The 25,769-nt window shown below is 42.4% G+C and overlaps 1 protein-coding gene and 1 long non-coding RNA gene across 3 annotated transcripts in view; one reads left to right on the forward strand and one right to left on the reverse strand.

Moving 5' to 3' along the window:
• Positions 1–25,769, reverse strand: part of TRAF3IP2 (TRAF3 interacting protein 2) — a 41,237-nt gene that overhangs the window by 7,960 nt on the left and 7,508 nt on the right. The window contains exons 1-5 of one of the 2 annotated variants that reach the window (XM_045544196.1): positions 22,116–22,223; positions 19,859–20,695; positions 10,327–10,519; positions 5,842–6,020; positions 3,754–3,842 (exon numbers count right to left, since the gene is read on the reverse strand). In XM_045544196.1, the coding sequence (XP_045400152.1) occupies positions 3,754–3,842; positions 5,842–6,020; positions 10,327–10,519; positions 19,859–20,687 (1,290 nt within the window). In that variant the 5' untranslated portion in view covers positions 20,688–20,695; positions 22,116–22,223. Of the gene's footprint in view, positions 1–3,753; positions 3,843–5,841; positions 6,021–10,326; positions 10,520–19,858; positions 20,696–22,115; positions 22,224–25,769 lie in introns of those variants that run through there. The other variant, XM_045544195.1, reaches the window with a different exon arrangement.
• On the forward strand, positions 16,008–24,167 carry LOC123633174. The gene is made up of 3 exons (XR_006733556.1): positions 16,008–16,086; positions 22,417–22,638; positions 24,113–24,167. It is a non-coding gene; the product is annotated as an uncharacterized LOC123633174 (long non-coding RNA).

The following is a 25,769-nucleotide window of genomic DNA, read 5'->3' on the forward strand; positions in this document are numbered from 1 at the left end:
AAAAACTTACTAATGCTTCTTGCAAGGAGGAACACATAAGTCTAAAAAAATATATAATTTTCTTATAATATTCCCTATTTCAATATTAGTAGGCATTTAAGTATTTAATAGCCATAATTAGGATATAGTGATATACATCAAAATATATCTATGTCTACACAATCATATTTTTAAAACTCTGAGGAACATAGTAACCCACTAAGTTGGAAATAAGCCAACAATACACATATATTATATATATGTCTGTAACTTAAAAATTTGAGAGGCAAACATAATTCTGGAACATTTTAATGGATGTGTGGCATGCAAGTACTGAGATATAATTGTGGTGCTTTACTTGCATTAGTCAGGTCATTATTATGGTATTATGTCCAGTTTCGATCTATGTGTTTCAAAAAGGTTATATGAAACTTGGAGCAGATCCAAGGAACGGTCACAAAAACAATCACTGAGATGGTAGGGAAAGGTTTATGATGAAAGTCAAGAAGTAGAAGTATTGGGCTTTGAAAAGACTGATATTTAATATCAATGTTCAAGTCTTCAAAGACTTGAAGGGGTATTTAAAAAGGAGAAAATCAGTTATTTTCTATTTTGCAAAAGACCACATGATAAGGTCTTTTGTGGGCTCAGGCTTGTACTGCAGCCAGAGAGTAGTGTTTGTGTGTGTGTGTGTGTACAAGGTGCTCTTGACTGGAAGAGGGATTATATACTGGAATGGATGACTCAGGGAGAGTGTCCTCGGGGAGGGGTTATTGGATTCAGCTGCACTGCTCCCAGAGTAATTGTCCTAAATGTCACTCCACCGTTTAGGACTGATCAAGTCTCAGCCATTCAGTAAGCTTTCTGTGCCATCTATGACCCAGCCCATCTATGCCCTGTCTACCCACATGGGTGCCCCCTGCGTGCTAACAGCACAGCACAAGCCCTCCCTGCTCTGTGACTCCTTCCCGCACACCCACCTCCTGCTCCTCACTTCGCCTAACTCTACCCCATTGTGACCACGAGTGGTAATGAGCAATTAACACATTATGATAACATTCTTTCACTTACCAAATGTCTCATTTATGTCTGCCTTGTCTCCTCAACCTGATTCTAAGCTTCCTATGGAAAGAGACCAGGCCCTGCATACACCGAACTGTCAAACATGTGGGGCACATAGTACGAGTTCAGAATGCTTCTTTACTGGTAGAGCATAAAAAATGGAATGGCTTTCCTTTTGGTTTGGATGACTCCTGCTTTTAAATGTGTGGTGGTCAATGACTACGTTAGGTAATCGTGAGAAAGCTTTTGTAGCTCTTTGTAACGGTATCAGCAATGCCTTTCTATTATCTGAGACAGAAGCAATATAATGACAGGGTTGAGAAGAGATGGACAGCTTGGGTTCTACTCTTGGCTCTGCCACTTCCACCTGCATGACCTTGGAAATGTTACTAAAACTCTCTAAGTCTTAGGATCTTCATTTGCAATATGTGGTTAATAAACCTACTTCCTAGGGTGGTTGTGAGGATTAAAAGGAGTTAACATGGAAAAGGCATATCATAATGCCAGGTATGAAGTAAGCACTCTAGAAATGGTGATTATTATATTATTATCCCAGCACCTAAATTATTCCCAGCTACTGAGGTGGACATTCTGGAAGACATAATGAGCTAGATGTCTTCCATTTGTCTCTCCAGACCTCTACCCAAATCCACAGCTCCTGTCATGACAGTTTCACCACTGTTATGGGCTGAATGTGTCCCCCCAAATTCATATGTTGGAGCCCTGACCCCCAGTACCTCAGAATGTGATTTTATTTGGCAACAGGCCTTTAAAGAGGTAATTAAGGTAAAATGAGTTCAGATGGGTGGGCTGTAATCCAATAGGCCTGGTGTCCACAGAAGAAAAGATTAGAACACAGACGTGTGCACCCAGAGGAGGCCCTGTGAGGACGGAAGGAGAAGACAGCCATCTACAAGCCAAGGAGAGAGACCTCAGGAGACCAACCTTGCTGAAACAACCCTGAGACCCCCTGAGGGCTTCCAGCCTTCAGAACCATGAGAAAATAAATTTCTGTGTTTAAGCCACCCAGTCTGTGGTACTTCATGGAAGCCCAAGCAAACAAATACAGCCACCCTCCTCACGTCCCAGTCACTATTTTTCCCTTCCTTCCTTAGACTGAGGGGCAGTAACAACTCCCTGCTTTTGCTAGTGCCAGCACATCGCACTGTTCCTAATAAAACTGGATTCCCTAAAACCTACGCAAAGCTTTGTAATAGTTCCTTTATTACACTCTCCTTAAATTACCCATTAAGTGTTTCGTTCCACTAAGGGAATCTTGATGTATCAATGGTAACTTAGCCGCCCCGGGACAAGGCTCTGTGATTTCTACCACAGCGCTTCCCAGTGATGAGTGTCAAGGACAGATTTAAATTCTGCCTAAGCAGCCCTGATTGTTAAAATAAAAAAAAAAAAAAAACAAAAAACCTCTGAGCTCTTCTCTAGGGGCAATCAGTATGTATTTGGAAATGATAAAAAGTAAGATCTTCTCTGAAATGTTGGCCTTATGTCTTGTAATTTATTTATTTATTTTAGAGACAGGGTCTTGTTATGTTGCCCAGGCTGGCCTCGAACTCTTGGGCTCAAGCAATCCTCCCACCTCAGCCTTCTGAATAGCTGTGATTACAGGCGCATGTCACAGTTGCCACATTACTGTCTCATTCCAGGAATGAGGAACTGAAATGTTAGTTTCCATATAGTCATGAAGTTGGAGTGCATAAATTGTATGCTTTTTTTTGAACTTTTAGATACTCCCATTAAAAATATTATTTTATATAATAAAGAAAGTTTCAAATAAAACTCCTGTTAAACAATGCTAACTAAACTTTAAAACTGATATTTAGTTGCTAAGTATTCCTCTTTATCCTTCAACATTCCTAGTCATAGATATTTCTCTTAATGTTTCACCACTCTCTAGTATTCACTAGATGAGGCCTAAAAAAGGCCTCTGGGAAGGAAAAGAAGTGATCTCAGTGATTGAGAAAAGCCAGTCCTGTGGTATTTCATTTAACCTAAAGAAAAACTTACATGGCTTTAAGCCGTGTCAAGCGGCTTCAGGGGACAGGAGTGTGTGCTTCCTGAGATTCCTTGGGCCAAGATCACAGTGGCCCTGCAGGGCCGGGTGAGGTCTGCCTCCCCTCCCTACATCTGGACAGACCAGGTGAAAACCCAGCCGTGTATTCCCTGTCCAGCAGCATCACAGCCTCTAGGTGTGGGATGGCAGCTGTGCGCGGTGGGGGACCCAAGCTGCAGGGGTTCCACTTCAAACCTCAAACCTCGTAACACAGTGCAGAACAAAAGGACCTTGTTAAATAAGCAGGCAACCGTGGTGAAGCCTGCAGCTTCCTGCATCACAGGAAGCTCAACCACAAGCAGCTGTGATTGGTGAGAAAGGGCAAAGGTACAAAGTGCAGCCAGGGCCTGGCGTTTCCTTCAGGCCAGGGGCCAGCTGCATATGTGCTCGGCATTACTACTGTCCTAGCTGTTCAGAGGGACTCAGGGTCATTCAACAAGCATAAAGGAAAAAAATGCTGGAGACTTTGGGTAGTTTCAAATCTAGAAAATAATACCTAAATCTATAAGCATTCAGTTCATAATCACATAAATCAAATAGTATCATTTAAAACATCAACAGCTATTATACTTTTTCTTCTTTTTTTTTTTTCATTGTACTCACTGTAACTGTTCAGTTACCCATTTGGATAAAATACTTACCGCAGTTTGGAAGCCATTTACCAACAAAAAGTTCACGAATTTCACCACCTCCATGGCTGTGTCCAAAGAATAAGTGATAAAGACTTTCCCTAAGAGAAAATTTCCACATTTATTAGAAACTAGTGAAATTATTCTATTCTAAATAACACTTCTAAATTGTATACGACGGCTTTTGTTCTTCTAGAATAATAGATGGAAACCTTGGGTTGGGGGTGGTCTAACTGTGCGTTGCTGTTCTCAGGGCATAGCTCCTCAGGCCCAAAGGAGCAGGGGTCTGTCACTGCTTAGGATGAATGGAAATCAGAGGGACAGAGTCTCCGAGAGTGCTGGCAGCCTGAGACAAGCCTAAAAGGTCTTCTGAAAAACCACATGAAGGGTTAACAAAAAATCCGCCACCCAGGACTTATGGGTCCTTAAGATCAGGCCACCACCTGATTTCTTAGAGATACTTTGGCGCTATGCCCAAGGAATACTCTCACAGCAGGCCAAGAAGCCAGACTTGCTAAGGGGCCACCCAGCAGTGTCCTCTTTTGATCTCGTGATGCTCTCAGCTGCCCTGAACTCTGTGTGACAAGAGCAAGTGGGGGGGGAGAGTGAGAAAGCAGTTCCCGGCTCCTTTCTCCCCCCTCCCTGCCCCCGTCCACTCGCTTTTGGAAAAAGGCCAGGAAGTTGGCTTCGACTAAAGCACTGCTCAGAAATGTTAGTAAAAACTTCAGCAGCTCGAAGGAGAGATACCGCCTCTGGGCAGTCCAACATCACAGGCTCCCTCACTCGTCCCTGGGTCGGCTTAGAGCAGCAGACTCTGCTGTTTTGGACAAGCTTGCCCCGGTCAAGATGAGAACCAGTGTTTTCTCAGGCTAAAGTCTCGGGGAAAATGTCTGGCTAGCATTTTAATGTGAGAGCTGAATAATCTCTATGTGTTGGCTTTTAGTCTGGAATGGACAGTTAAATCTCAGGAAGCCCCTGGGGCGGAGGGTGGAGAGAAAATATGAGTCTGTAAGTATTCATCCATGCTTAGGCTCTTGTTTGTTGAAACACACCTCTCAGATGAAGGTGCATATTATGGTCACATTCACTCATTTAAGCAGTCAGGCAATCGATGGCACTCCATTTATTTTCTTCTCAGCACCTAGTATTCACCCAATTCTCATATAATCTCAGACCTCCTAGATTATGGTAAGATATATATGATCTATAGACTGATATCAGGACTATATCCTTTGCAGGGCAACATCCACTCTCCAGAAATGCTCAAAATTAAAATGTATAAGGTTTTATGAAAATGTTCAGAAATAAAATTTTTTGAATGACAACAGCTGTGAATCATTGTCATAGAAATCTTTCAGAATTGTCAGTGAAGGAATCAGCAAATACAAAGGGCTTCATTTCAAGTTTGGTTCAAAGAGGTTCCCAGACTTGAAAAGTGCATGTTAGAATTACCTGAGCTTCTCTAGCAAGCACAGGAGATAATTTCACAAATAGTGGCTGTTTTCTTAAGATTCTTGGAACTTACTGTCCTAACTGACCTTTAATATGAGAACATCTTGGTGGTATTTCAACATTTCTGGTTCTGGCAGCAAAATGTGGAAAAAGAATCATCACCTGATGCTTAGTCGAATGTTTCTTTAAATAAAAGGCTTAGCTTGCATTTGGTTGCGAAGCAGTAGAGAGAGTGTGAGAGCATTTTTTTCCAAACAAGATTGCTCATTCCTACAGGAAATGTCCTCATTCTTGATGGCTGCTGCTAATTTATGGTGAGACACTAGGTCCCTGTCCAATACCACATGGACATCCAATCAATTTGCCCAGGGACAAGTCCACTCAAGAGCATCATTTAGAAGAGTGAAAAGGTGTTGGAGTTATTTGTTTTTGGGGATGTGTTTAAGGAAATCTAGAGGTAAGCAGTTTGTGAGCATTACTGGTAGTGTCAGAATCACTCAAAATGCTCATACAAAATGCTGGTTACTTTTTAAATTTTATTTCACTGTGTGTATGAGAAATATCTGGATTGTGGATGAACGATCATCAAGTACTGTCAAAGTACGAGACCTGAGCAAGAAGAAGAAAACAACATTGCAAACAACTTACGCAATTCCTCTGGCAAATTGCTTGTTTTCAGGGTTCCTCTGGCTGGAGGGTTACTAGGGGGTCTAGGCACAGCAGCTGGGGACAGAGCCTGGGGACCCTGTGGTCTCAGTTCTGTGGGACACTCCAAGGACTCCTCAAGAGCTCCAGTTCTATTATGTGGTTGGTGATACGGCTGGTCCCTGGAAAGGGAAACGTTTACAGTCAATTTTCATGTTTTACAAAGGCAAACCTGGAAAGACAGAAAGCCTTTAAGGACGATGGGAAGATACCAGTGAACTATCTCTCTCCTCTGCCTCCATTTCTTATCTGAGACAGAAGGAAGACGGGGGCTCTGTGGCATTTCGGTCAATAAGCCAGGCAGCTGGCTGCCATGTGTAAGGGCCGAGGCTAGGGGTTGACAGAGGGAAGCGGGATGTGATTTCTCTATTCAAGATCCGTCTAACTGGAAAAATAAGTCTCAGGCACAGGGCAGACAAGGTCACCAACAAAACAAAGTGGTATGACAGGTGACATGGATGGTTAATGTTATAGGCATTCAGATAAAAAGACATGACTTTTAGCTCATAATCGATGACATTTAAGTATGTATCAGAAGGTTAAAAAGGCCATGTAGGTTTAAAACTATTTCTGTTGTTAATATACGAATGAAAATCTGATTTTGAAGCCCCTTTCCAGAAGTTTCTGCCATATTGTCACAGGGCACCTTTATTATTTTGGTTGCTAGTATTCACATGAACATTCTGCTGAGACGAGCAATCAGGGAGGCACTCCTGTGGGATGTGGCAGGCAGAAAGACATGGAGGTCATGCTTCGGCCACTCTGTGGTTTCTGCTGGGAAGCGCGGTGACGGGGAAGCATCCCCGTGGCCTGTTCTCAGCTCCACAGGCATGGAGGGCAGGTATGGGCATCCATTTTTGGCCAGTGCAGATCTAACAGGCACAGAACAGATCCAGCAGTTGCAATGGTCGCACCCATGTGGGCTTGCTGGTTCTGCACCCCCCTGACTGCCAGAGGAGGTGGCTTCTTTGGGGGTCCCCTTCTGTGGTGTTTCTCTGGGATCATTCCTGGAAGCCCAGCCGAAAGCCCGCTCCTCCAACCTCCCTCGAGTTTGTAAGTACCCAATTCTCTATATTAAATCCCCTTCTGCTTAAAATAGCTACAGTCGCTCCTGTTTTCTGTAACTGAATGATAACTAGTAGGGGGACTAAAACTGTATTTATAATGTTTTATTTCTTTAAGAAAATTCTGAAGGAAATGTGGTAATGTGTTAACATTTTAAAAATCTGGGTAGTGGGAACATGGATGTTGTTATTTGTTGTGTGTTTGAAATTCTATCATAGTATCAATTTAAAAAATGTTTTGGTTACAAAATCTATATGTATATGCCCAGTTTTTATAGATTATTGCTTATGCTTTTACTTTTCTACCCAAAAGAATAATCAGAAATTCTGAAACTCTTTTTTTTTTTTTTCTTCTTTTTTTTTTTTTTATTTTATATATATATTTTTTTATTTCAGCTCATCATGGGGGTACATAAGTTTAGGTTATATACATTTTCCATGTCCCACCCATCCCCCCGAGTCAGAGTCCCAAGCGCGTCCGTTCTCATTCTCCAGACAGTGCACCTGGCATTCATCATGTAGTCATACCTCCATCCCCTCCCCCCCCCACCTCCCCGGGTCTGCACCTTCAAGCATGACCATTCCCCAGAGGGTGTGCAACGCACTCATCATGTAGGCATACACCCATCCCCTCCCCCCACCCCCCATCCCAGTCTGATATCCAATTGGTATCCTTCCCTGATGTACATTTAGGTGATGATCAGGGAAACCAGTTTTCTGGTGAGTACATGTGATGCTTGTTTTTCCATTCTTTGGATACTTCACTTAGTATAATGGGTTCCAGCTCTCTCCAGGAGAACCAAAGAGATGTCGTATCATTGTTATTTCTTATAGCTGAGTAGTACTCCATGGTATACATATACCACAGTTTACTAATCCATTCGTGGATTGATGGGCACTTGGGTTGTTTCCACATCCTTGCGATTGTAAATTGTGCTGCTATAAACATTCGGGTACAGGTGTCTTTGTTAAAGAATGACTTTTGTTCTTCTGGGTATATGCCCAATAATGGGATTGCTGGATCAAATGGTAGGTCTACTTGAATCTGTTGAAGGTATCTCCATATTGCTTTCCATAGGGGTTGCACTAGTTTGCATTCCCACCAGCAGTGTATGAGTGTTCCTGTCTCTCCGCATCCACGCCAACATGTGTTGTTTTGGGATTTTTTGATAAAGGCCATTCTCACCGGAGTTAAGTGGTATCTCATTGTGGTTTTGATTTGCATTTCCCTGATGATTAGGGATGTTGAGCATTTTTTGATATGTTTTTTGGCCATTCTTATGTCTTCTTTTGAAAAATTTCTATTCATGTCCTTTGCCCATTTTTTGATAGGATTGTTTGATTTTTTCCTGCTGATTTTCCTGAGTTCTAAATAGATTCTTGTTATCAGTCTTTTATCTGATGTGTAGTATGCGAAAATTTTTTCCCATTCTGTAGGCTGTCTGTTTATTTTCATGACTGTTTCTTTGGCTGTGCAGAAGCTTTTTAATTTAATCAGGTCCCAGTCGTTTATTTTTGTTGTTGCTGCGATTGCCTTAGGGGTTTTCTTCATAAATTCTTTGCCTAGACCAATGTCTGTAAGAGTCTTTCCTACATTTTCTTCTAGAATTCTAATTGTTTCCCATTTAAGGTTTAAATCTGTTATCCACCGTGATTTGATTTTTGTGAGAGGTGAAATCTGTGGGTCCTGTTTCAGTCTTCTACATGTGGCTATCCAGTTTTCCCAGCACCATTTATTGAATAAGGACTCTTGTCCCCAGAGTATGTTTTTGTCTATTTTGTCACAGATTAGATAGTTATATGAGGATGGTTTTTATGTAACAGGATTTAAAATAAAATTACACAGAATCTCAACTATACTGTATTTCTAAAATATAAATATTTAAGTTTATTTTTATTTTATATTTTTATTAATAGAGAGAAAATAATTTCTATAAAATATGCTTTCTTCTAATGGGGATCCAGTTCCATATTCTTTTTCATTAAACTCTTTTATACTAAAAGTTGCCTAGTTGTTACAAAAGATGGTTGCTCATTTGATAAAAAAAATGTTAAGGCCTTGATAATATTCAGAAACTTTCATATGAAAATAATATAATGGATATTAATGACGGAGTAAACTTTCTGTATTAAAATTCTCTTTCAAATTATAAGTAAGAGGAGAATTAGCTTCTTAATCTGATCTTACTTTTCATTATCTTAAAATGATGAAATAAATAGAGGTGACCACAGCAGACTTAAATTGATGCTATAAAACCAATTACTCATTACTATCTTTGCAATTCTTCTGTAAATCTAAAATTGTTTCAAAATAAAAGTTTATTTTAAAATTACTACTCCTTCCCTTGTTCAACACCAAACTTATAACAATGCTTACATTTTGTTTTCTTGGAATTTTTGATATTTTTTCTATAAGAGTGCTTATCCTGCCATAAAATTGTGTTTTACTTAATTCTATTATTTAAACTCGATGAATTTTTATTTTAGAGCAATAAAGGATCTGTCTGGAAAGAAAATGGGCTCTTACATTTTTAAGCTAATTACTACTTTTTGTATTTCTGAAAAAATCCACTTTAATATGACCTTCAGATTTCATTTCTATAAGAACAGAACATAGTTTTACTTTGAGTGGTACGTAAAAGTTGTGCTGAGCAAGAGCAAACATCTCATCTACTTTCTTTCCAATATTGTCATAAATTAGGAAGCTCCATTTACATAAGTTTTTCCTGTATGTTTTAGATCCATAAATTAAGAGAAAAGGAAAACTTGAAGAGTCAAACGAGAACAATGAGTAGAAAAATGATTAAAGAGTTAGACAACTGAAGTCATGAAAAACCAGAATTGTTTTCCTGGAAGAGGGATAGAAGAGACCTAATAATGGTGCTCAACATGTATGAATATTTTAGTATAAGAGAAAATAACAAGTTACTTTAAATTCCTACTGAGTATTAATTGAATTTAAAATTTTAAAGTAAGAAATAGGTTTAAACAAGAACAGAAACTGGGGATATAAAGAACTTGCTAACAGTGGAAGTCAGTCATAGTAAAAATAAAAATCTATTTTGTTGGCTAAAAGATCAGGTGAACTGAAAGTAAAGAAGGGGGTGTAACTTAGGTAACATTTTCAGAGCCTTTCCTTCAAGACAATTTTGACTAGTCACTAGTGGCTTTCTATATCCAGTAAAGAGAGCCTTGTCAACCAGCTGCCATTTCCTCCTGACTTGAAGTCTGCACTGGGCATTCCACTGGGTGACTTGGTCACTAACCTGGGTAGCAGGCTTACAGAGAATTCTGATATATCTTGGTTGCATTGGATAATTCTTTCATGTTAAAAATGTCTGAAGATTGGCCCTATCTTACTTACTGATACCGTGGAAGCCCTGGAAAGGAGCAGTCTCTTTGTGTAGGCCTCTCTTCTTGGTCCCAGGGGCTGGGATAATTCAGGATGACCTTCTGCACAGGGTGCAGCCCTCTCACACTGGCTGCAGGTAGAGGCTGCCTAGGTAGAGCTGGCTGGATCACTTGCTGGTAGGCTGCTCGAGGGTAGTCATGGCCATCTGTAGGTGAAGACAACAAAGAGAACAGGGAAGATCAACTCCTTCGTTTGAAAGGAGAGGTAATCCCAGTGCAAATTCTTGATTTGACACCAACTGAGGGGTCCAGATATGAGTTACCACCTCTGTGATGTTTGCCATATTTCTATACTATTACTTGCTTGATAGTTTCCTTGAAATTGATTCCCTTTTTTCTAAATAAAAACACCTATGAAATCACAAGTTTGGGATTCTAATTGGAAAGCTCAAAGAACTTTAAAAAAAAAAAAAAAAAAAACTCCACTCAGGCTCCTATTGTATTAAGATACTTGAGATAACCCAACCATGAAGAACCTCTCCCACACCACCATTCCTACCGGAATTCCCCAAGTGTCTAGAACCCAAGGGAAAGAGAAATTATTCCTGTGCTAGGTATGGAATCACTACTCTCTCCTTTCCTTACCCAAGTGAACACTCATGTACACCACTCCCTCATAAGAAGTAAATCAATGAAAACTTGGCTCATCCTTCTGGGAAGTAGCCAACCAATTGGCAGCACCCTCTAACTTCCTTGGTCCTCTCCTGCTAGAGCTTATATGCACTTAGGGCCAGAGCAGTTTGAAAAGGGTAGGGCTCAGAGCAAAGCCAGGGCTGGCAGTGACTTTCGTGAATGTGTGACCTAGGAGAACGTTGGTCCCAGCCAGGCCCAGAAGCAGCAGAGTTCCCAGGGAAGAAGGGCAGCTTATCTCCGGTAAAGTGAGAGAATAGAATTGAAGGCCAGAGGAGAGATGCAGGGAACCCAGTAAGGGTGAGAGACGAGGGTTCTGAGGGAATGGCCCAGGCCCAAAGGGGGTGAAGTGTTGGAAATCTGAGATGAACAAAGGGACTGGGGAGAGCCAGGTGGGTAGCCCTGCAAAATGAACCATGCGCGCTTCCTGGTGATCCAAGCACTGCCACCTCTGCCAGTGAAGAAGTAGGATGACCCAGGGTGCATAACTCATTAGGACAAGCAGGGATCTGGTTTTTTTTTCTTTAAAAAATATTTATTGGTCTTAATTCTTTTTGTGATTATAAAAGTAATAGTCAAGTTTGCCTGCTGTGTAGGTAGGATACATGTATAGTAAAATATAACTGGCAAATAAGCAAAAAAAGTAGCAGGTAAGGTAGATCAGAACTAGAATGAGGAGGGCAAGAATGTGGCTAAGAACTGTATTCTTAGTTTGGCAAGCAGTCAGGAGCCCTTGAAGTCTTCAAGGGAACATTCAGGGGAATGATGGTCCCAAGTATAGAACATGAGACAAATAATCTGTGTGTTCACTGGTGTGGCCGCCTGCAGGTCTCCACTGTCTGGACTCTGGAAACTTGGTTGGCTGACCCTGGTAATGTGCCCAATCTAGTCTCTCAAGCCTGGTCAGATATTCTGTAGTCAATCTATTGTCTGCCTTGACCCCTGACACCATCTGGGTCCTCCCTGTCATCCTTCCTCTGGTAAAAGTGGCCATGCCCCTCCAACCCAGGTTGTCTCCTGGCCCTCACCCCCAACCCTTGCCTCACTATTGCTTAGGCCTGGTCTTGACAAATGGTGGTGGTTTAAGGAAGAGGAGGAGGAGAAAGTGATCTGCCCGGGCCTGTCCCAGCACCTGGCTGACGAAGGGGACGAGGACTTAGAGAACAGCTGTAAGAATGGGGAGATAGACAAGTTATACCACACAGGCTTTGCCTCTGCAGCTTTCTTAGGGCAGGCTAGATGTATTCCAGGGGGTCCAGATCAACAGCTGGAGTTTTAGGGCCACGGGGCAGGTCACTACTGCTGCTCCTTTTCTCCAACTGGAAAACAGCAAAAAGTCCTGCAGTTGTTAGGTCCCCTGGCAGGGGCCAGCCCTGCTTTTAGGTGAGCCTTGCATGAGTGGACCATTTACAGAGTCAGCGGTAGACACGACCCTCCAGAGACCTCCCATTGCACTTAAAATCCACCCTGCGTGGTCAGGTCCCTGCCTTCCTGAGCTCGTCTCCTGCTATGCTCTTACTGGCTTACCAAGCCCCGGCTTCATCTTGAATACCCCAAGCTTGTCCCCACCTTTGGGACCCTGCGTTTGCCATCCTCTTTGCCCAGAACGTTTTTGCTCTAGATCTTCACAGACTGACTTCTTGCCATTCAGTGCTCAGGCCAAACGCCACCTGTCCAAAGACACCTGCCTCTTTACAAATTTACTTCATCCCATCCCTTACTTATACTATTTTCTCCAAAGCTCCTAGCATGGGTGTGTGTAAGGAAGAGTGAGTTTTACTTGTCGGCTTCCTGCCTGCCTCCCCTACCAGAATGTAAGCTCTGCGAAGGCCTGGACTGTGGCCATTTGCCACCATGTCTCCAAGCAGGGCACTGGCACCCAGGGATGTTCAGTGAATGAATGAATGAATGAATGAATGAAGCTGAATAGTTACAAGGCCGACTGGCCACTGAGAAAAAGAGAAGCCGTTTAGGACTGCACAGTCTGCTTGCTGGGCCACGGTCCCCTAGTCTACTTCCCATCTGCTGCGCATGGGGGGCTTTTATCAGTGTCTCTCTTCAACAGTAGGAAGGACAAAGACAAGGTAAAAGGGGAGAAACTTCGCCAGTGGCCTTGAAAGCCTTTAGAAAGAAAGGGCTTGATAGTAACTCAAGAGAAGTTCTCAATGTTTGAAGCCATTTTTCCTTCCCATATTCATTAATGAGTGGCTAATAATGTTTTATTTGCTTTAAAAGGACTACCAAGCTCTAATCATAGGGTTTGTTTCTTTTTCAGAAAGTGGATGTTAGTGCTGTTAATCAAAAGCCTTTGAATCAAGGTCATATGATTTCTAACAGATTATTTCCCGCACAACATGTTTTTGTCTCATAGCAACAAATCGTATCATTAAAATCACTAAAGCATGTAGGCTAAGTGTTTGATTAGCTGTAACTTTCGTTTCTGAAATGGCCACCTGTGGTAAAAAGTTAGACCAATTTATGTAAGTAAGCAGATGAAAATTATCCACCTCATCGATTTTAAAAATTAGGGTACAGATGATGTAGTCCTCCATGCTATCCTTTTATTGTTTAAAACAAAGAAATATTGAATGTCAGAGGATCCATCATAAATAAGCATTCTCTTTTGTAAGAGAAATTTGACTGGTTTTGTCTGAAATTTGGTTGTATGGAAAAGTTGCTAAATAAAAACTATGTTTATCAGGTAAATTAATATCTTTTCATTGCTCAAGTTTTAATTATTCTATTCCATTGTTATGACCAAGGCTTGCTAGTTTAGTCAGATACTATAGATATAATAATGGCTAACATTTATTAATCACTTGCTACATGCCAAGTACTATTTAGGTTCCTTATCTGGGATTATAGAGTTCGATTTTCTATTTTCCTAAAGAAGAAGTTTAACTGTTTAATAAAATGCAGATTCCCCACTGTGGTCCTTGCATCCTTCATCTTCTAGCACATCATTCTTTCCCTGCTCACCTGCTCACCCTGCCGGCTTGCTTTGGTGCCTTAATGACACCAAGCCTTGCTTCCTTGACTTCTCATCCTTTAGGTTTCAGCTCGAATGTCCACTCAAAGAGACATTCTCTGGCCACCATGTCTATGAATGTCTGTTCCAACACCCAGTTATTTCCTTTACAGCACTTATAATTTGTCATTTTGTTTGCTGATTTCTACTTCTTGTCTGTCTCTCCAGTAGACTGTGAACCCCATGAAGACAACGACCATGTGTGTTGTGTTCACCACTGTATACCCAGTGCCCAGCAGGTCACCTGGCAAATATCTGTTGAATAAACTGATAAATGAATGGACAGGTCCTCTTTCCAAATCTTATCAACCTCCCTCCTTTCCTTCCCTCACAGACAATTAAAGATGGACTTTCCAAAGCTTGACAAAGACTCTACTCATGATTAGGGATCACCCCTTTCCCAGGGAAGCAGAGAACAGATTTCTTTTTATTCATTCAACAAATATTTATTGAACCTCGACAACTAGGCGCTTGGTGAACAAAGACAAATAGGATACAGTTCTCTTGAGTAGCTCAAAATAAATGGAGAGAGAAAGAGAGAAAATCTGTGTGTCTGTGGGTGTCTGTTTTTAAACACAAACCCACACTAGCTAGCGTGTGAGAAGGGGAGGCTTATGAGATGGCAGCCATCTACTTAAGAATCCCTGCTCACAAATAACTTCCCTGTGGACTTGTTCCCTGTGCCTAAAATTCCATCAAGGGAGTTTATTCCGTAAGAGATGGAAGGTGGGTGGTGTGATAGACAAATGATTTGTTAGTTCTGAGGCAGTGTTAATCCCAAAACAAAAATGAAAACCTTGCACAATCATAAATGAGCGGCCAGTACTGCATGTTATTTGTCAATCCTATGATCCTCTTGGCCCGGGTACACACAGTCTTCATGTTACTGGGCTTTTACCACTTGGAATTTGTAAACTAAATCCTAAAGGAGGTTTTTTTCCATCTATCAATCAAAACATTCAACATTTTTCTTCCTTATTAAGAATGGTATTAATAGAGTTTATGAGGGAGAGAATAAAATCTGATTTTCAAGCTGTTAAAAAACATCATGATATAATGCGATCATTTTAGCCAGAAAACAAAATGGCCAACATAAACTGTTACAGGAACTCCCACAGCTGCACGCAGCTGTGGTTCTTGAAAGGCAACTCCTTCTTTATCATTTCTTTCATCTGGTTTATTTTTTCCGTACTTTAATTGTGCATGCATTCTAGCATACAATAATCACTTTTTTTGGTCCATAGGAGCAATGATAGGTGTGTGCCCATAGTTTTATTTTATTCAGTCTCCTTGGTAGAGAAAGCAAAAATTTCATAATAAGGTAAGGGCTCTTTTGACTTAATTCCTCTTTTTTTCCCAGTATATTTGCATCGTGGGTTGTTATGTGATTGTACAGCCATGAACTCTATTCTGGTGACCTTCAGTGGAAGGATTCTGAGGCAGTAGGAGGCCGACTTCTCCAGGGGGTGGGGTGAGGAGAAAACACAGGCTTATTCCCTTTCTCATTTTCACCTGCTTTGAAAACTTTTTTTTTTTTACATGAAAGGGGTGACCAGTATCCATTTTTGCTTTAACTTGCAAAAAGCTAAGATATGCCATTTGCATGGTGATCATTATTTATTTATATATTCATTAACGGGTAAGGAAGTAATGCTCTTCTAAAGCTGAGTAGAGCCACGTAGCCATGGTTTCCAACTGCACAAGCATCCCTTAAGTGAACAGCTCTTTTGAAGTGATTTTGTTGGCAATTAAGTGCAGTTATAGCCCTGACATGAAACTAAGCATTTGTACACCTGCTCTGAATACTTAAAATCTGTGCCAGTGAGAGGAATCTGGAAGTAGAGGGGCACTCTGCAGGACAGGGCTGCAGGGTCCATTTAAATAATAACAGTAATAACTAAAAGCTGCTAGTATTGAGGGCTTACTACCAGCCAGCCACTTTCCTAGTGCCTTTAATACATTATCTCATTTAATCCTCACAGCGACCTTCGTGGGAGTCATTGCTGCTGGAAGCCTCTTGAATATTCCGGGGTTGCAATGCCCTGAAGAAAAACTGTAAGTGCTGGGCAGCCCTCACCCTCTTCCTGGGATTAGAAGCCCTCGGGAGCCGGGGCCAAGGCACGCACAGGATGAGTGAGGGCGAGCTCACCTGCACACTCTCACTTCCCCTTACTTTTTTCTTTTCGACTTTTACCTATTTTTAAATTAATACTTGTTTGTAGCAAAAAAATAAAAAAAATACAAATATATAAAGTTAGAAGGAAAATATCCCTGTCTCCTCTTCATTCCCTGTTTCCCCCTCCCCCGTGATCACTGTGAACAGCTGGGTCGACCCTTCTAGACCTTTTAACACATACATACAAACATATATAGTTTTTAAAAATTAGCACGTGTGGGATCAACACTGCATTTCATGCATTTCAGCTTAATCTTTTTTATGTCAGAATGTGTATTTTAGCCTGTGTAACATGGGCCTAGCAGTCCACTGTATAAACAAGTCACAAACTGCTTATCTCACCCCTCATTCATAGGCATTGTAGTTGTTTTCATTTTTACTCTAATACAACAATGCTTTAACAAACATCTTTGGTCACGTATTTTTATATGCTTGTTTAATGTTCTATAAGATTCCTACAAGTGAAACTGCCGGGCCAAAGAATAAGCACATAGAAAATTTTGATAGAGTGAAATTGCCTTCCAGCGGATTGCACCAATTTACACTCCTACCAGGAGTGACTGGGTGTATTCATTTCCTTATAATCCCACGAATACACTGGCTGTTGCCCAAGGTTTTTATTTTTGCACACTGTATCTTTAAAAAGTTTGCACTTCTTAAATCTAGTGATATTAAGCTTAGTTTCATATGTGTATTGGCTGTTGGTATATCTTCTGTGAATTACCCCGGTCTCCTGTCCACGTTCTCTCTTCTCGGTCTTTCAACACCTCTCTTCACACCCAGGATCCCAGATGTCGCCCTCAACCCTCACCATAGGGTATAACACAGAGACCAGGGGAAGGCAAACTGATGAAAGAAAGCAGGTCCTGCGGTAATAGAAACAAGAAGTGTTCCCACTTGGGAGTGTTTGCCTTTCCAAGGAGCCTGCCCCGAGGGGCAGTGCTTACTCTAAAGACTGGATTGCTAACGGTGCCATTTCAGCCTTCAACAACAGGAAAAATATTTTCCAGTGGGAAGGTCTTCATGGTGTCCTTATTTTAATATTGAGTCAACGCTTTTTTGGTCTATCACGTTGAGGCTTTCTCCTGTTAGTAGGTAACGTCAACTGCTTGGGACTGTATCACAAAGCCTTTGACTAAGTATTCATAATTCTGCATGTTAATCTAAGGAGTTAATCAGAAATGCAGATAAAAATTTATATGCACGATGTTTGTCATAGTATTGCTTATTGGATCAGAAAACTGGAAACTTTAAGATGACCAACAATAGACAATAAGTTAGTAACAATTTGGTCTATCCAATGATGAAACATGATGCATCATTTTTAAATGATGCTAGAAGTGCAATGGCATTGGAAATTATTTCAATTTTATATTAAATATATAGGCAAAGAAAAAATACCAGAAGTAAATGCGTCAAGACGTTAACAAGGAATTATATTTGGGTGGTAGAAATATGAATACTTTTAATTTTCTTTTTTGAACTTTTGGGCATATTTGAGTTTTGGGGGGTGACCAAATATTACTGTTATGATCAGAAAAATTATCTTTTTTTTTTTGAGACAGTCTAGCTCTGTCACCCAGGCTAGAGTGCAGTGGCATGATTATATACTGCAACCTCAAACTCCTGGGCTCGAGCAATCCTCCTGTCTCAGTCTCCCAAGTAGCTAGGACTACTAGCTAGGATATTTTTCCATAAATGCACCACCATGCCCGGTTAATTTTTTTTTTTTTTTTGAGACACAGTCTCGCTCTGTTGCCCAGCCTAGAATGAGTGCCGTGGCGTCAGCCTAGCTCACAGCAACCTCAGACTCCTGGGCTTAAGTGATCCTACTGCCTCAGCCTCCCGAGTAGCTGGGACTACAGGCATGCGCCACTATGCCCGGCTAATTTTTTCTATATAGATTTTTAGTTGGCCATATAATTTCTTTCTGTTTTTAGTAGAGACGGGGTCTCGCTCTTGCTCAGGCTGGTCTCGAACTCCTGACCTCAAGCAATCCACCCGCCTCGGCCTCCCAGAGTGCTAGGATTACAGGCGTGAGCTACCGTGCCCGGCCTAATTTTTAATTTTTATGTAGAGATGAGGTCTCACTATGTTATCTAGGCTGGTCTCAAACTCCTTGGCTCAAGTGAGCCTCTCACCTTGGCCTCCAAAGTGCTGGGATTACGAGTGTGAGCCACCACACCAGGTCCCTCTCCTTCTTTTATTAAAAAAAAAAAAATTTATGAATTACTATATTGCTTAATTCACTTTAGGAAGCTTTATACAGAGTATACAAGTACCAATACATAAAGTATGGTTGATTATAGCATTTATGATTATTTCTATCATTTATTTTATAGCTGGGCATCAGGCCTTTGGGCAGACTCTTCTTATACTATTTGAAACTACTTTTTGTTTAGTGTTTATTTGCTAGGAAAAACAACACATCTCACAGTCCTGTGTTTCTTCTGTAAAGCCCTATTATTATTTTCTAGTGGCCTCAGCAGAGATTTAACATTAAGAATGGTGATGAACCTTTTATCTCAATCTAAGACTTTATTACTTTCAGAGAGGCTTACTGTACTGATGCACATTATTCATTCATTCAGAAGTAGTTTATTGATAGTCTAGTATATGCCAGGCATTGTGCTAAATGCTGGGGAACTATGGATTGAGAGTAGAGCTTTGCTGATGTGCAAAAGCTTGCAGTCTGGAAGGAGAGGAGACAAGTATATCATTAGATGCCATACTGGTGTCAAGTGTCCCAACAGAGCCAGAGCACAGGGGAGACAGAGGGCCTAAGGGACAGAGTGATCTGAGGAGGTTTCTAGAGGGACACTTAAGTCTTAAAAGATATATATGATGGTAGCTGTATAACTCTGTAAATATACTAAATTTCATTGATTGGTACACTTAAAATGGGTAAAGGGGGAACGTTACATAAATTAGATTGCAATAACACCATCAAAAAAAAAAAAGATGTATAGAAACTGGGCCAAACACACAAGACAGGGAAGACCACCCTGGGCAGAGAGAAGAGCAGGGGCAAATGAATGGAGATGAGAGACAGCGTGACAAGTTAGGGGCCTATCAGTCCTTGGGTATGGCTGGAATGTAGGGTAGATGTGGACAGCTTAAGTCTCCAAAGGGGTTTAAGCAGTAGAATCACAGGAGTAACTTCATCTCCATGTAATGGCATGAATCCAAGAGTCTCAGTGACACTCTGGGAAACTTCTGACCAATTTTTGTTTTGTTTTGTCTTTGACTAAGTCCTCTGCCAAGTCTAACATGGGAAAGAAACATGAAGAGAAGGAAGAACCTAGGTGCCTAAGAATTAGAACACCAGATAAGTTTTCTAGAAATCGTTTGGGTCATCTCCTTGCCTCTAGGCATGTTTCAGTTGAAATAACCCAGACAGAGGAATCTGTTTTGTCCTTAAAGTTTCCTAGAGAAGGGGGTTCCAAGTGGGACAGGCTTTAGGCTAAGAAAAAGCGTTCTCCAAAGGCCCCTTCCAAATCCAACCACACGTGGGAAGCCCCGGTGAGAAGCAGAAGGCCCTCCCTGCATTCTGACCTGCCTGCTGGTCTAGTGATGGGAGGCACTGGTGCGAGGCCCTTGCTCCCTCAGTCACCCAGCCCAGAATGTCCAGAGCAGGTAAAGATCACTTACATGGCGGCTGGTGATTGGGACTTCCGGGACAATGGTAATGATAGTTCCACGGAGCGTGCAGGGGAGGATTGGGCGGCGGCACCTGTGCACACGCTGGATACCTCTGAGGTTCAAACTGATGGAACTCCCGGGACCTGAGAGGTCTGGGGAGGTCCTGGGGGTAACACATGGAGGTGAGGGGCAGGGGCCTTTCCAGCTGCCTGATGCCCAGGACATCCTGGGGCTGGGAATCGTACCCCGTGTCTATCGTAGGCAGATCCAGGGCTGCCCGGCCCCTGTGGGGCTGGGGCCGTTGCACCGTCTCTTGGCTCCTTCCCAAGGAGTCTGCTGAGGCATTAGGTAAACTTTGGTCTGATTTGCTTGAGTCATGACCAGTGTCAGGAGAAGCTGCTGAAAGCTGAGAGCCCAGCCATTGATTACGTTTTTCCATAAACGAAAACTGTTGTTCTAGGGGGAGAACTCCAACCACAGACTCAGACGCAGGCTTGCTGGCTGTAGAGCAGCCTGAGGGAAAATCTTTGCCCGGGTCTGGGTGTCTCCTGCAGAAGCTGTCTTCACTCTCCTCCAGAACTTTCGTGCGCAGGCAAGTGACCTGCTGGGACACAGGCCGCTGGGGATTTGCAAGTTTCAGGGGTGGGTGAGCTTGAGAAAAGTCTCCGGAGGAATAGTGAGGGGCTTGGGGTGCAGACAAGCCGTTGGGTGCCATGTTCCTTACATTTGGAGCAGGTGGTTCTGATTCTTCTTCCAGGGAATATTCTGGGATTGGTTTCAGCAACTGACTTGGGTATGGTTCTGATTCATCAACCTCCACAGGAATACTTCGGTTCATTCTAGTTTCTGGAACGAGAGAAAACATGCCATAGCCTCAGAAGACAGATCAATTCTTGGAGTCCTCACGTTATGACCTTAAGGGACCTCTTTCAGGATGTGGCTTAAATGAACCGTAGTGTGACACCAATGTGCTTGCACAGCCCCAATCACATAAAATTGTTTACTTATCCTCTAGGCAAGAGCACTAATGCTTATTAAGATATTTTATCTGGAACACAATTCAAAGAATGTGGCTGGACCATCCTGTGGTAGAAATCATTCACCAGCAAGGGGAAAACACAGATGAAAATCAGCTGCCGAGTACTGAGGGAAGAGAAATTATCATAATGTGGGCTACTCGTGTGTGTTCGGAATGCATGATGAAATAGATCTCAGTAACTGATCAGGGATGATCTCCAAGATATATTCAGTGATTTTAAAAAATGCAAGGTGCAGAATAATTTTGTGTTAAAAAAATGAGAGGGGAATGTGTACGTGTATGTTTGTATCTGTGTCTCTGCTTGTATATGTGACAGGTGTGGAGGACACACAGACATTGGGACATTCGTTGCCTTTGAGGATGGAACTAAGCTGGGGGAGAGAAGTGGGAGGGAGAGTTTTCATCTTTTGAACTTTTAAAATTTTGCTCCATTTGACTACTGCTTGATTAAAAAAATAAAAGTTTTGAAAAACAAATAAAGCCCAAGTATAAAACACACTAAAAAAAGTCACAGTGACATTTTCCACTTAGGTCATCTTGAGGACTTAATTCCCTCTGGGCGCTATGCCTGCAACGAAGGTGGCCCAGCCATCGGGTTTGTGGTGCGGCAGTGGAACTAGCAAGGCTCGCTACACTAGCCCTTAGCCCACAGAAAACTACCCCTGCCTTTTCGTGGAGCTGGTTGAGAAGCTGGTTGAGATGACTTGTCGGCTCCAGGGGAGAGAGGAGGCAGGGTGGGGACAGGCTGCCTGGGGCGCTGGAGGTTTGCAGGAGGCTGCAGAGCAGGTGTCGTAGCAGAGCAAGCCAGCAAGTGAAAAAGAAAAAAATCCCAGAGGTTCATTCTGTGCGAGGCCTTGTGCATGGCATACTTCAAATACCAGAGAGAGAAAAGGGATTGTGTATGGATTGTTAAATTCTTCCTTTGGATCCCTGCAGCATTTCAACCACAAACGTTTACTGAAGGCTTACTGTGCTTAAAGTCACAGAGAACCTAAATTATTATTCTAAGGCAAGTTTTAAAGAACACGAATTCACTTTCTCTTGCTCCCCGTACCCAATCCAATGGGAACATGGCAGCACGCATTTTAAAATGTCCCCTTTCGCAGAGGTGGGGGTAGCAGTTTGCTCCTAAATGCATTCTAACTGCCTATAAAGATACCTCCCTGCTCCCTGCCAAATGAACACTTGGACACTTCTCCCACCCCACTTGGTATCAGACTTACCCACCTGCTGCACAACAACCCTTGCACTGTTTTCTGCCACAACAGAAACCTCCTTCAGCGTCTAACGTCTGGCTGGTCCTCCCTCGTTCCCCAGACGTTCCCTTCCCCTGTCTGCCTCCTTTCCAGGCTGTGCACACCCTTGCTCCTTGGCTCTGCAGAAAAGAGAGCTCATCACCTAAAGGGATTAGAAATCACTGAAGTGAGCAAGAACTAACCGCCCCCCCCCAAAAAAAAGCCCAAATATTTTGACTTTTTATTATTTTAAAATGTTCACCATTGTTTTCCTTTCTTACAATTTTTTACAGCTATGAAAGTGAATGTGCTGTACAACACGTGCTTCAGCTGGTCAGGAAACAAAAGCATTTTCTCAAGGGCTGGCTGAGCGTTGTGTAATCTCCTGCGTGCATCTGTGGGCCCACAGCTGAATGGGCGGCACAGAGAGGCACAAAGTGAGCCAACTAACAAGAGAACTGAATTCTGTCCACCGTATCTTGCCATGGGCTTCATTTTCATTGCTTGCTCTTCAGGTACAACTGTTTGTATTATCCCTGCGTTTTCAAATGTGAATACCCTAGAAGTGCTTCCCTACCAAAAAAAAAGTTGCAAATTCTACTCTTTTAGCTGAAAGGCCTTCAGGGGCTTGGAGGAAGGTAAAAAAAGAAATCGATGATGAATGTGGTCATCTCATATAACTGGGAATCTGAGGTCCATCCTATGGTAGGGATTCTACAGTTAAAACTGGTCTGAAAAGGAACATATAGCCCTTCAGATGACAGTAAATAAACCTGGCAAGGCAATGAACGACCTGTTAGTAAAGCTATGGGGTTAGTAATCTTTAAAAAGCAAAATGGACCCTGATGTTTCAAACATGTCGCTGTCAAATACTCAAACAGCAAATAATTACTGAGCCCAGCTATGTGTCCAACTCTATGCTGTGTGTCCCCCTTCTGAGGTACAAGCTCAACTAAATTTCTTTTTTTACTTTTTAAATATCTGTAAGTGATACAAAATTCAAGAGGTACAAAATGGCATACAGTGAAATGTAATCATATAAAACATTATTTCTACTTCAAGTTGTTTATGATCCAGCTCAAGAGAGAAAACACACAGAAAAACCAAAGGCCCTACCGCAGGGCCTTTGCATGTGTTGTTCCTGCTTCATGGGACACTAAATTTGTAAATTCCTTGTTTGTTTATTGCCACTTCCCTCCCTCCAGAATGTAGGCATCATGAGGCCATGATTTTAGACTGTTCTATTTACAGCAATATTCTCAACACCTAGAACTGCACTTGGCACACAGGAGGTGCTCAATAATGGTTTGTTGAATGAAAAAGCGATTGATACCAATTTCAGAGAGGGGGCATATCCACGTAGCTGGAAGGGCTGCTGACAATGAGAGTGTCAGGCTCCATGGCAGGGAGCAAGGAGCGTCTGGTGTGCCTAGTCCTCAAGGTTCTTAAAATAATGCCACTTGGGTGACCTTCCTCTTCTCTTTTTTCCTCTCCCAAATATTTATTAAATGCCCACTATGTATTCGCCCCCAAGGTAGGTCTGGGGCATGCCTACCAGGTCCTGCCCATGAACAGGGTTGCCTACAACCCTCACTTGGCCAATAAAAGTGGTTCCACCAGCCATTGGATGGGAGCATCTGCTCTTGGGCTCCAGGCAGGGAGGTGCCGGTCTGTTTGTGCGTCTGCAAAGCTTCGGCCAGAAGAAAGAGGGTGGAGCATGCCTGCCACTACCACATGGGCCCCTCCCAGACCCAGACCCCAGCCAGGACTGGCAGGATGTGGCCAACCCTGCCAACCCCTCCAAGCCAGTCACAGAGGACAGTTATACACAAAGCCACACCAGGGAGCCACAGGCAGATTAGTGGGTTATCCTGAAGAGGGTAGTTTTATCTTTAATGTCAATGTTGTAAAAATACCATGCATTTAAAAAAAAATCAGTCAGTGTTTCACCACTGCTAGCCATTTCCATTTTCCCCTGTTTTCTTCCAGGCCTTCTCCATATGCTGTCCACGTGGTTGTCACCCTGGTGTGGCCTGTGCTCCAGTCCCTAAGAGAGGGTGGCACCTGGGTTGAAGTGGAAAAGCCCTGTTTTCTGGCCAGGACCTAGGGAGAAAGCACTGACCCCCAAGGGGGACAGAAGACCTGCCAGCTAGGGCCCTGGAGCTGTAGAGCTGGCAGTGGCCTGGGTGGTCTCAGGCTCATCAGCACTGTGGCCAGTCCCTGGGGGACGGGAGAGGCTGGAGGGTGAGGAAAACCAGCGGAGTTTCTGGTGCAGAATCCCCCTCTGAGGCTCCTGATACAGAGGCCCAGGCCCCACACCCAGAAACTCCAAAGTGAAGCCAGGCTTCCCTGTATTATTGTCTAAATCCCACAGGTAAACAAATTCTCTCGTATTTTGCTAAGGGGAATGTAATCTGTATAATTTGTCAATAACTATCAGAATTTAAAAAGCTTATGCCTTTTGACCTAATAATTTCACTTCCAAGAACTTCCTCTGCACAGATATGTCCACATTGTGTGAAATGAAAAGGCTATGAAGACAGGCAATGCAGCAATGTTTATAATAGCAAAGACCAGAAACGACTCACATGTCCAAAAAGGTTTTTTGTGTTTTGTTTTTTGTCTTTGAGATATGATCTCTCCCTGTTGCCTGGTACAGTGGTGTCATCATAGCTCACTGCAACCTCAAATTCCCAGCCTCAAGTGATCCTCTTTCCTCAGCCTCCTGAGTAGCTGGGACTACAGATGCGCAATACCACACTCAGCTAATTTTTCTATTTTTTGTAGAGACAAGGTCTTGCTGTGATGCTCAGGCTGGTCTCAAACTCCTGGCCTCAAGTGATCCTCTGGCTTTGGCCTCCTAAAGTACTAGGATTACAGGCATCATGCCCAGCCAAAGTTCTGATTTTTTAAACTGTAATACATTTGTACAATGAATACCTCACATCCTTTAAAAAGAATGAGAAAGTGCTGTGTGAACTGAAATGGAACTATCTCTAAGATTTAATGATTGGTTGATTTTTTAGGATAAGGTCTTGCTGTGTTTCCTGGGCTAGAGTGCAGTAGCTTCATCATAGCTCACTGCAGCCTCAAACTCCTGGGTTCAAGTGATCCTCCTGCCTCAGACTCCTGAGTAGCTGGAACTACAGGCGTGTGCCACCACGTCCAGCTAATTTTTGCATTTTTTGTAGAGACAGGCTCTTGCTATGTTGCTTAGGCTGGTCTTGAACTCCTGGCCTCAAGCAATCCTCCTGCCTCAGCCTTCCAAAGTGCTAGGATTACAGGCATGAGCCACTGCACCCAGCCTCTAAGATTTATTTTTAAGTTAAAAAAAAATAAAGAGTGCAACAGTGTGTAGGGGATGCCATCCTTCATACGATGTAAGATTGTATATACATCTGTCATCTTGTAAGAAATCAGCAGAGTGAGTGGTCGCTTCTGGGAAGGGAACTGGATGACTAAGAATGGAGCAGGAAGGAGATTTGCTTTACAGAACATTTTATACCTTTTAAGTTTTGTACCAAGTACATGTATATTTACTTAAAAGATAAAAAATGAAAAGGAAAAGCTGCACTAGTGATTCTGATGTTCACAAAGATTAAGAACCAGTGCAAATGAGGAACTCATGAGACCACCCAGGAGAGAG

This window comes from Lemur catta, chromosome 2, assembly GCF_020740605.2.
Source record: "Lemur catta isolate mLemCat1 chromosome 2, mLemCat1.pri, whole genome shotgun sequence".
Lineage (NCBI taxonomy): Eukaryota > Metazoa > Chordata > Mammalia > Primates > Lemuridae > Lemur > Lemur catta.